The sequence below is a fragment of the Rutilus rutilus genome (assembly GCF_951802725.1).
Source record: "Rutilus rutilus genome assembly, chromosome: 3".
NCBI lineage: Eukaryota > Metazoa > Chordata > Actinopteri > Cypriniformes > Leuciscidae > Rutilus > Rutilus rutilus.
Genome location: NC_140211.1, coordinates 36670715 through 36682881, shown reverse-complemented (window position 1 = coordinate 36682881; position 12167 = coordinate 36670715). Strand labels below are relative to the sequence as shown.

Genomic DNA, 12167 nt, shown 5'->3' with positions numbered 1-12167 from the left:
GTAATACAAAAAGTATTTCTCTTAATATGAAGATTAAACTGGTAGAAATTTATGAGGATATCTATGAAGAAAAAAAAAAAGTCCATTTCACCTGTAGTGTGATAATAGTGTCACCGGTTGTGGTCATTTTCAGGACTTTCATCCCGGGTAGAGATTTTGGCACACATCCCACGTTGTTCAATAGGGTCATATTAGTCTATAACAGTTGAGATATTCTCCGCTAAATGAAGTGCATACAAATCTTACCCAGGACCTCTACTATGTTAAATGACTGGCAAAAGAGGGCTGTTTTATGGCAACTACTACTTTTCCAGAATGGCAAGCATCTAACTGAATTAGATACCTCAAGCTATAGGAAAGTCATAATGAAAGTATGGTCAGATTTGGTGGACACTACAGTTAAGCTGTCTGATACAGTCAGGCCATTGGAAAATGATTTATTTTATACTGGCTGCAGCTCTGGGCTTCTCATCTCACCTCCCTCTTCCAAAGAGGCATCATTAAGCCCCGCCTGCCCACAGCTGTCACCTAGTCAGACAACATGCAAGGGCAAGAGAGATTGCAAGAGAAGCTGTCAATCAATCGATTGATGAATCAGTTCATTCGGGCAGCATCATCAAGAAATCAAATGCATAAGCATGAAAATGATTGTACCTTTAGTAGAGAAATAAAAAGCTCATTCAAATATTCCAGCACATTCAGTTAAAGCAGTGCAAATAAAGAAATCAAAAGGGGAACATGTGCATGGCTGTGTCAAAGCCATTCCATTGCTAAGAGAGAGATGGAGAGCATGCAGAAGAAGTGAAAGGATTTGGGGATTCAGACATGGATGTTAAGACTTATGATTTAATTGCATCTGCTCAATTTCTCTCCGAATGGAATGGCTTGCAAAGAGGTAAAAAGTTATGTTAGGCACAGGCAAAATGTCAAGATTCATTTGCACACCCATTCACACTCGTGCACATCCAACGCTTGACAAGATGAATGCTTGTCAAGATGAAATGTAGCAACCTCTAAACTGAAGCTCTTTAAAACTAGCTCATCTTATACTGTTCAATTATGCAATTCAGGATACCTACAGGAAAAAAAAAACACTGAATATTTTTTTAATCAACTGAAATGAGGAAAGATCATGGCAATCTAACTAAATTAACTGTAAGACTGCTCTCTGGGTTAAAAATGACCAAATGTGCCGTTTTAAACCACTGTACTGAATAAACTAAGCAATGTAAACCCACAAAACAAGCTAAACATGCCAAATTTATTTAAAAAGAGATAAAAACGTGGAGGTCTTATGACATCTTGTGATGCATTTCTATTGTATTGGCTAATACATAATATTAAACAGTATTTCTGCATCATCAATAACTACATAGGTTTAATTAGCCTATTTATAAAATAAAAACAATTTTATGTGAAGTCGTAACACTGTTTTATGCATGTATTCAATATATAAATGTTTATATTAACTGCTTATATTAACAAAAATGCTCTTTATCCACCCGTTTACATTCAATTGTGTATATCCAATTCACAATGTATGAATATTTAAGCTACATAGTATAGTACATACTTTAATAAATGTATCACATACATTTTATGTGATATTATTATTCACTAATAATAATAATGACATAAAAATGTAGAAATAATGTCATGTAAGCTGTATAATTTATTTTGTATATAATAAAATATTTCATTCTGTGTAGTTATTGTAAAGTGTTACTAAAGTGTTTTTTCTACTTACCTGGAGAACCTGGAAGTCCAGGTGATCCAGGAAGACCATTGAATCCAGGATCACCTTGTGACCCTTTGAACCCAGCTACACCAGGATAGCCAATACCAGGAGAGCCACTGGAACCGGGACGACCTTTGGACCCTGGGATACCAGGAAAACCTTTATCTCCAGTCACCCCAAAACCAGAGTCCCCCTGTAGAGAAAGAAATTTAGATATGTTTAAAAATGTAGCTGTCAATGGTTGAAAGTTGTACTAGAAGCAGAATTACAAGAAGAAATAATGTTATAAACAGTTACTGGTGTCAAATAGGGCCACTTATCTTCTTTGGCAGGAACAACAGAGCTGATGAAATGAAATGATAGAAAGGAAAATGAAAATTAGCCTATCTACTCACAGGTGGACCTGGTTGTCCAGGGAAGCCCGGAGATCCATCCCTTCCGGGGTTGCCGCTTGCTCCAAGTGGCCCAGGCAGACCCTGTTGACCCAAATCACCTTTTTGTCCTCTACCTTGGGGGAAGAAAGAATTACCTTTCTCTCCTTTACGCCCATAAAAGCCTCTTTCACCCGCACGACCCTAAAACAAAGCAAGACTCAATTAAAACTGAGCAATATTTAGGAGGATGTTTCCTGATAATCCCAATTAAAACCTCAAAGCAGTCCCTCCAGTTGTTTGCGATTCCATGATCAATGAATACAACGCAAACTCAAGAAAATTTGACTTTTTTTTTGTTTTGCAAAAGTCTGGAAATTACCACCACAACATCAGTCAATTTGATAGCAATTTTTTTTTTATCAGTCTCTTACATCAAGACCCTGTGATCCACGGGATCCTGGGAAGCCTTGGTCACCAATTTCTCCCTTCACACCATCAGCTCCAGGGAAACCTGAGGGCCCTGGAGGCCCTCGACGTCCCTGTGCACCCGTCGTTCCTCCACCCAAACAGTTGCAGTCACCATTTTCTCCTGCAGGGGCACAGGGTCAAGTAGGGAAGAAGTCCATGTGTGCCATTATTATTATTTTCTAATTTAAACTCAATACTTCTCATTTCAGTTCTACAACAGAGTTCCTTACCTTTAAACCCTTTAAAGCCGCTTTCTCCAGTAGGTCCTCTTGGACCAGGCCGACCCGGAAAACCAGCTAGTGCAGCAGAGAACGTGTTTACTAGAAAAAATTAAATAAGAAGCAACCATCAGCTTATCTCATGATCGACATTTATCAAGTTCTGTTACTATAAAAAAAAGTGGTAACCTGCAATTGCTAATTCAAGGGAAGTGTTCTACTTGATCTAAACAATAAAAATGACTTTTGCTGGTGCAATCTAATTTGTCAAATCTTGATTTAATTTTGACCTGAATGAAACCAGTAAAGTTAGATGTTACGACCCAAAGCATATTTTTACGTAACTTGAAATTAAAAAGATGATGACCATCATATGCAAAAGCTTACATGAACTGCCCGGTGGTCCAGGGAGACCAGGAAATCCAGAAAGACCCTGACTTCCGGGACGACCTTCAGGACCAAATGAATCCCGACCAGGGTTTCCCCTCTGTCCTTTGGGTCCACGACTACCAGGGAACCCAGAGATGCCAGGACGACCTGAATAGACAACACAGATTAACAGTTAAAATAATACTGACATATACAGTAAATTCTGCAAAACTCACTGCCATGACATGAGTGTTGTGGATGGTTGCCAGGGTATTGCCATGTGGTTGCTAATAAATTCTGAGTGACTGTAGGGTTCTTTTTTAATGAACTGAGACCATATAGTCTAGATGGAAATAGGAGTCCACGCGCACCCCCGGGCTTTTTTTATGCCACCTGATTTTTTTAAATCCTTAAAGTGTCTATTTTCAGAATCTGCCAGGTACCAAGCTGAAATAATGTCCCAAAGGCTTAATTTTTAACCCTTTGCTGCACCCGACCGGAACCTGAAAAAGCTAAAAATGATGTAGAAAGTGGCATAACATTTGAAGTAAACAACATACAGAGACAAATGAACACATTTTCCCATACAATTCTGACCCCAGGAATTTAATGGAATGGTCATTTTTGACATTTGACAACATATTGACCCTATTTCTGAACAAAAATAGCAAAAAATGGCCAAAGATGTGTAGAGGATCAACTATATTTTCGTTTTCTCAAGTGCATAGGATGTTTTTTTTTTTCACAACCTGTTATTTCTTTATCATTCAAGTGTCTATTTTAAAATTAAATTGGGTACCAAGCTGAAATAATGTCCAAAATGCTTTATTTTTAACCCTTTGCACCAAACCCGAAAAATCTAAATATGATATAAAGTGGCATAATTGTTTACATGATGTAAACAACTCACAGAGACAAATGGACACATTTTTCTATACAATTCTGACCCAGGGAAATTGGTATTTGTTCATTTTTACAACATCTTGACCATCTATGGTCAAAAACAGCAAAAAAAAGCTCATTTGACAATATTTTTATTATACTAATAGCAGCCTGAAATTTTATTTTAGATTTAAATTTTGAAGTTTATTTTAACCTTTTACTGCACTTATCCTGAACCTGAAGAAATTGAAGATAGCTTTACTTTTGAAGTAAACAAAACAAAGCTAATTAACTAAAAAAAAAAAAAAACTACAGAAAAAATTCCAAAAAATTCCAAAAAGTTGACTAACTGCCAGTTTGGGAATGTTGGGGCTTTGCAGTTGGCAGTCGGTGGCCGTCAGTTGGTACCTGCAGATCGCCATCTCCCACTGCTCTCTCTTTTGGAACAATTTCAGTAAGTATTTGAAACTATAATTAAGATATACCTTTGTAGTCATAACCTAAAGTAATTTTTCAACAGTTTTTACTATAATCACAGGCTTTCGGAAAGCAAGAAGCTATCATATCTACACAGTATCCGAGATATGAGACTCTGTGAAGCACCCAGTTCACCATACCGCATGATGGATATTTGTGAACAGATTACATTAACATTAGAGGACTTGCCTTTGGATACAATTGGCTATCACCAATACTGCTATAAAAGCTTTACAGGGAAAATAGATTGTTTACAAGTGTCAAAGGCTTCTACATCTGGTGAATCATTATCATTGAAAAAGGACTCTCTGCGCCATGTCAAATTTCTGTCAATTCAATCTGAAGGAGCTCCAAGAAGGTGTTCCTTGTTTCCCAATCAGTGCATTTTCTGTGACAAAGCAAAATCCAAGTTCAAGGGCAAGACTGAAGAGCTTACAAAGTTTCAGAGTTGGAAACACAAGGAACCAGCCTGGAAAGTTATTGAACCTAGGGCACAGGAATTAAAGAAAGAGGCTCTTTATCACAAGGTGCAGGACAAGGACCTTTTTGCAATGGAAGCTAAGTATCATCCACCATGCAGAAACAACTTCAACACAGAGTACCAAACCCATGAGCGTGGAAGGGAGAGGGCAGAAAAGGCAGCAGACAACATTGACAGCCTGCAGGCCCAGAAGATAGCAGCACATAACAAGTCGTATCGTGTGGTAAAGGATTACATTCTTAGGAATGTGATTGAATGCAAATAGGTTGTCCAGCTAAGACCCATGTGCAACTTGTACATGAAGACACTGGAAAATCAAGGTTCCCTTTCGAGAACGGTCACTTCGTATTGCGTAGCTAATACGCAGTGGGAAACTCCTTTCCTCAAGAATATTGAAGCTAATAGTTTAAAATGCAGTGCAGCTGCACAGCGAACACAGGTTGTGTTCGCCCATTGGCTGTGCTGCGGCAACTGCAAAACCTATGTGCGACCCAATCAGATGACTTGGCGCCCAAAACGTCAGAGCGCGCCTAAATGGGCGTGACCTTAGTCTATAAAGGAAGCCTATTCTGGCCAAATAGCAGGTTTAAATGTGACCCTGGATCACAAAACCAGTCACAAGTTGCACGGGTATATTTGTGGCAATAGCCAACAATACATTGTATGGGTCAAAATTATCGGATTTTCTTTTATGCCAAAAATCATTAGGATATTAACCCTCTGAGGTCGACAAACGCGCCAGCGCGTTTTGCTGGATTTTCTTCACATAGTAGTACAATAAACTTAAATTTCTCCGTCATTTATGGTCATACAGAAAAAAGAAATATGAAAAAAGAATCTGTGATATTTCTACTTTTGTATGTGTCCACTTACAATCGAATCAAAATATTGTGCTTTTGTAAAATAAAGAAAATAAACAGGGTGTGCGTTCTGCCTCCCCGTCACGGTGAACCGTCTATAAACTGAAACAAAACTCAGCGAATACTTGTCACACATTTATGAGCCATATACCTTTATAAACATTTAAGTGTGTACTTTTAAATGATCAGATTCAAACTGAAAACAAATATTCTCTGTTAAGTCATTTGTATAAAACCAACAAGATGTCCAGCAAATTATTTTTTATTTGACTACGCCCACGCGCGCAAAAGACATTCACATGCAAATCTCCACATGGAACGCGAACGCGCTCATTACCTCAAAAACAAAGCACCAACAAACTTCACGTCTCTGCTTTTCGTCGAGTTTGAAAGACGTGCCGTGAGCTTACATTGGATTTACCTCAGAAGAAAAAGAACGCGATTTGAAGACAAGAAAGATGTCTTAAAGATGGTAAGAAATTCTTAATTATTAGTTCATGTTATTGTTGCATAAACTTCACATTGCAGTTGAACTGTTGCTAGATATATGGTGAATATTATAATATTTGGACCCGTGTTTACTGTTACTGTGTTTGTGGATATCTGCTCAAACGTAGATATGTATAATATGGTAACCATAATGTTTAATATTTTGGAGCGAGCTCTGGTTTTGAATGTATCGCGATCGCGTTTGAAACGATCGCGTTTGAAAAGCAAAACGCACCAAATAAAGGCTTCATGGTTTTACTATTATCTCATTTCATATCATCATAACGAATGGAAACATTTGAAGTAACATGATAATCAATATATTTTTCTCTAGCGTAGTTGTTACTGAAATCTTTTGGAAGATTTATATGCTGCTATAGGTTATTGTTATTATTATTTTATGCAGCACTGTGCATAGCCTATGCTTACAAGGCACAACAAACCTGGTGTTCATTATATTATATATTGTTGGAAACATTTGTGTGTGTGTGTATTCTGTGAATTTTAAAAAGCAATTTTAACCAGAAAAATCTAAAATTTATTCCCAATAAATTTTAGAACTATATTCCCTATAGTTTCTCTTGATATCAGTATGTTCACAGGTTGTTTTGTTTTTTTCAGGGACCAGATGCCACCGAGTCCTGCTGACTTCAACATTCACATGAGTCTCTGTATATGAACATGGTAAAGTGAAAATCAAACACCTTGGAAATGAAAGGTATGTACAATGTTTTTAGGAATGGCACAAAGGTCTCTGTCTTTGGATCATTGTTTTGAATAGTGTGCTTTTTTGTCATTTGTTGTGCATACTTGGATTATGTTGTGTTGTAAATAAATCCAAACAATCAAAAAGCCATTTTTTTAAATCTCCTCATTCTTTGTGCAAGGTTACTCAGAATGATAGGGCCTGATAGCTCCTAAAATAGGGCCATTAGGGAGTGTCTTTGTCTTTCTCAGGTGTGAAAAGCTTACATATTAATGAGGTGATCACGCCCCTTTCGCATAAAGCTTTCTCACACAAAATACTGTTACTGAATACTAATTCTATCGCCTCTTTTTCTAGCAGATTGTGCACTTAGGTGAGAAGCCAGTGAGCCACGCCACTTCTCACAGAGGTCTCGACGACCGCCTGAAACAGTTGCCACAGCACAGCCAATGGGCAAGCTAGACGCTCTGCTGTGTTTGCTGTGCAGCTGCACTGCGTTTTAAATTATGCAGTAAAAGGTTAAAATAAACTCCATTTCAGGCTGCTATTAGTATAATAAAAACATTGTCAAATGAGCTTTTTTTGCTGTTTTTGACCATAGATGGTCAAGATGTTGTAAAATATAACAAATACCAATTTCCCTGGGTCAGAATTGTATGGAAAAATGTGTCCATTTGTCTCTGTGAGTTGTTTACATCAAAAGTTATGCCACTTTATATCATATTTAGATTTTTCGGGTTTGGTACAAAGGGTTAAAAATAAAGCATTTTGGACATTATTTCAGCTTGGTACCCAATTTAATCTTAAAATAGACACTTGAATGATAAAGAAATAACAGGTTGTGAAAAAAAAATCATCCTATGCACTTGAGAAAACGAAAATATAGTTGATCCTCTACACATCTTTGGCCATTTTGTGCTATTTTTGTCCAGAAATAGGGTCAATATGTTGTCAAATGTCAAAAATGACCATTCCATTAAATTCCTGGGGTCACAATTGTATGGGAAAATGTGTTATTTTGTCTCTGTATGTTGTTTACTTCAAATGTTATGCCACTTTCTACATCATTTTTTTATTTTTCGGGTTCCAGTCGGGTGCAGCAAAGGGTTAAAAATTAAGCCTTTGGGACATTATTTCAGCTTGGTACCTGGCAGATTCTGAAAATCACACTTGAATGATTGTAAAAAAATCAAGTGGCATAAAAAAAGCCAGGGGGTGCGCGTGGACCCCTATTTCCATCTAGACTAATATAGTCTGATTAGTGTAGTAAAACTGATTCCTGAACAAATTACTCTCATTAGTCAGCTCTGAAAAAAGCCATTAAAAAGTCTGCATAAACACCTTGTGCAAGTACTGATTTAAATTTGTTATTGAATTTGTCATTATTTTACAGTATAATTGCATTTATTTCCCCCCCAAATATTTCTTCCTCAAAAATACTAAAATAATTGTTACATTTCTCTTAATTCCTATCCCTTGTGATTGCACAGGTGTTCAGATAATATAGTAATTAGATATGACTCAGATCCCTCCTGTAATTCTATGAGATTGTTTTTGTCAATTTTTTGTCCTAAAGACAAAGAAATTAGGTCTGATCACTTAGAAAAGTCATAGTACATTCTCTTCACCAAGCTGCATGATTGCAGTGATAAAGCATTAAAATGATTGTCACTAGTACCTGTGTTAAAAGCAGGCGCTCCAGGAGGACCAGGCTGACCAGGAAAACCTGGAAAACCTGTATCTCCAGTTATCCCCGGATAACCAGGAAAGCCGGGATCACCTCGAGGACCTAGGTACAAGCAAATTAAATAATCACTGAAGACTGTTCATCAGCACACATAGGAGTGTGTGTGTGTGTGTGTGTGTGTGTGCATGAGAGATTACAAGATGCAAGTACAGTACCTCACACAAGATCATGAAAGTATATGAAAGTGAAAAATATTTCCTGATACCTTTAATTCCATCTGCTGGTTCCAAAATCGGTCCAGGTGGACCTGGGTCTCCTCTGTCACCCTAAAAATTAATTTCAAATATGCTGTTGTGAAACATATTTCTGTTTGTGACATATTTGTTGTATTTTTCTGGTTTTGCGTTCTTACCTTTAGGCCAGGAAAGCCTGGTTGGCCTGTAAAACCTTCATCCCCATTGAAGCCCTACAGAAGAAACAGGAGATGGTTGGTATATAATAATCATATACCGTTGGACGGAAATTGTTTAGATTGAAGAATTTCATATCTTACTTTTCTTCCTGGGAGCCCAGGAGGACCATTCAGACCAGGTGCACCCTGCCATAAATAAATAACACAGAAAAAGAAATTCAGGTAGATTCAAAACAAATACAGGATTTTACACTTGAACACATAACACAAACATACAACTATGAGATGTAATGTAAAATGACAAAGAGCCATCTAAAATATTGTACCCAATGGTGAATCACATAACCTAGCAGTAACAGGACCTACCCTCGAGCCTGGCAAGCCCAGGATTCCCGTTTCACCAGTCTCACCTCTAAAATCACCTAAAGTCACGCCCTGCATATGCGCAAAGAAATACGGAATTTGTGGGCCAGTTTCAAATGACAACATATAAAAAAAAGCTAAAAAGCTGTCTTTGATTACTCACTGGTGGTCCTGGTCTCCCAGGAAGACCTGGATTACCGGCATAGCCTTTGTCACCCTGAGATAGAAAGAGAGAAAGAGAAGAAAGAAGACTGAGCATTCACAATGTCACTTTGTGGTTTTAAATCATATTTAAATCATATTTATGTACCATGTGACTGGGCTGGGCATTAAATAGCTGTTTTACTCCTCCTGCAGATATTTAAACTGTTTTGTTTTTGTTTTCAGGTATTTTAGTGAGAAAATACCATAAAAGTTTTTAATGAATATGAGAAAATATGTACTGTGAATGTAAAAAATTGAACAAGAGCAGACTGCCTGTTAATGGAATATCAATGATACCGATATTTAAAATGAGGGTTGCATTTCTTGTTATTCTTATTATTATCAATGTTGTGCTGCTGAATATTTTGAGGAAACATTAAACAAACAAAAAAATCTGGATTTTTTGATGAATAGAAAGTTCAAAAGAAAAACATTTATTTTGAAATACAAATCTGTTGTAACAGTATAAATGTCTTTACCGTCACTTTTGATCAATTTAATTAATTCTTGCAGAATAAAATCATCAATTTGTTAAAAAAATAATAATGATATATATATACAGTGTTCAAAGCTGTAAGTTCAAAAGCTTAAGCAGAATTGTTGCCTCGCTGCTTTATCAGGCAATAACTTAGCAGGCAGCAGACTTTGCACACGAAGGTACCTCACAGAAGTGATTTCAGACAGACTTCTGAGGCAGCATAACGGTTAGGGTTAGGTAATTTTCTCTTTGTCTTTTGTTGTTTGATTAGTGTTATTATAGAGACGGCAGCTGCTGTCACTTTAAGAGTTGCCCAATATAGTTACATCCATAGTTACACAAGCCTGCAGCATAGAAAACAGCGCACGAGTCCTCTCGCGCTTGCAAAGTCATACATAAAGTCAGGAATCGAAATTTTAATTTTATAACTAGTATCCGATTCCAGAATTGGAATCGATTTCGATTCCCAACCCTAATAACGGTATAATGATCTACAACAAAATAGAGAGATCTTTAGTTTATAACTAAGCAAATATTTAATGAATCAATATTAACTTATTGCTAGAAATAACAGCAAACGTGGAAAACGTTGGTCAGACGCCATCTTTATTTTTAGCTCAACTGTCACTGAACACACTGTATAGGATTGTGAGATCTCAAAGGCAGCGAAGAAAATATCTATGGTGCTTTCAAAGACCACTCAGATGACGGTATCGCAGGAGACAGGAAGCCAATATTGGATTTGGATGTTTCTTGATGCCTTCCTACCTTGGAATGCATCCATCGAAGGCAGCATTTTTAAGCTTTCGGACGCAGCCAATGTTTCAGATATCTAATTTGAAACTTGAGCCACACTTCAAATGATTTTCATTGTCTAGGCCATTATCTTCATTAGATAATGATATTCTTCATTTGTGTAATATTCATACATAAGTGTGGCTGAAGTGTCCTCCTTAGGGCCACTGCAAATATGCACACATAATTTAAAGGAATCACAACATGTAAATAGGAAAATGTTGGCGTTATTTTGTCACTTATTGGGAGCAGTATGCTAGCTGGAGCCGTTTATCTCCAGTCTTTGTGCTAAGCTATGCTAGCGGTGGGTGCGTCAGACAGAGTTACGGCACGCACAGAGATGAAAAGGGTATGTATGGACTTATCTAATTCTGGGGGATACGGTGAATAAGCTAAAGTCCCAAAAAGTTGGCGTGTTCCTTTAAGAAAGCACTTTTGGAAATATTAGACTTAAAATCATTTATCACATGTGACTGAAATCACCACCAAATATGAATAATTTACAAACACCACCCTCAAAGTTCACCACAGGGTGAAGCATGGGATTTATACAGTAAGCACGAGGTGGACGTCACCCTCCTGGATAGCAGGCCTGAGGTATAGAGTAAGTGGACAAAGAAACTGTAAAAAAAGAAGTTGAGGAGGACGGCGTCGATTGACAGCATCCTAGTTCTAGATCCTCGCAGCTGCATTTTCCTCACAAACCTTAGTTCCTTTGTCTCCTTTTGGAAAGCCAACAAGCTCCACCACTCCATTGACCAGTGGGAGGCCTGGGTCACCGGGCGGGCCCACATCTCCCTGGATACGGTAACCAAGGAAGAGAGATTTTTTTTTTTATATGGGCAAGATGAGGTGTGATGGGGAGGCTGTTTGGAGACGGTAGCGGCGGAGCATTTTGAGGAGGTGGCATGTGGTGAGAAGTTTTTGGGGGTTTTGAAGAAGGACGTTAAGTGGACTGTGACCACTGCCGGAGCAGCGAGGAGATCAGGGTGAGAAGGAGATGAATGGACACAGGAAGAATGAAGGAGCTTTGGTAATGAACCACACTCAACACAATGGATGTGTCTGTATCTCTCCCCATTCAATCATTATGCAACTAACCATCCCCCCTTTGTACTTTCAAGGTCTCTATGATGTGTATTCTTTGTGAAAACATTTTTATAATT

At 37.7% G+C, this 12167-nt stretch overlaps 1 protein-coding gene across 1 annotated transcript in view; it reads right to left on the bottom strand.

Moving 5' to 3' along the window:
• The window catches only part of col4a6 (collagen, type IV, alpha 6), a 116092-nt gene that overhangs the window by 24678 nt on the left and 79247 nt on the right, over nt 1-12167 (bottom strand). The window contains exons 13-25 of the mRNA XM_084404330.1: nt 11707-11799; nt 9684-9741; nt 9528-9583; nt 9303-9347; nt 9162-9215; nt 9015-9075; nt 8741-8851; nt 3186-3335; nt 2811-2900; nt 2544-2701; nt 2134-2313; nt 1748-1931; nt 478-528 (exon numbers count right to left, since the gene is read on the bottom strand). Of these exons, the coding sequence (XP_084260456.1) occupies nt 478-528; nt 1748-1931; nt 2134-2313; nt 2544-2701; nt 2811-2900; nt 3186-3335; nt 8741-8851; nt 9015-9075; nt 9162-9215; nt 9303-9347; nt 9528-9583; nt 9684-9741; nt 11707-11799 (1291 nt within the window). The remainder of the gene's footprint in view (nt 1-477; nt 529-1747; nt 1932-2133; nt 2314-2543; nt 2702-2810; nt 2901-3185; nt 3336-8740; nt 8852-9014; nt 9076-9161; nt 9216-9302; nt 9348-9527; nt 9584-9683; nt 9742-11706; nt 11800-12167) is intronic.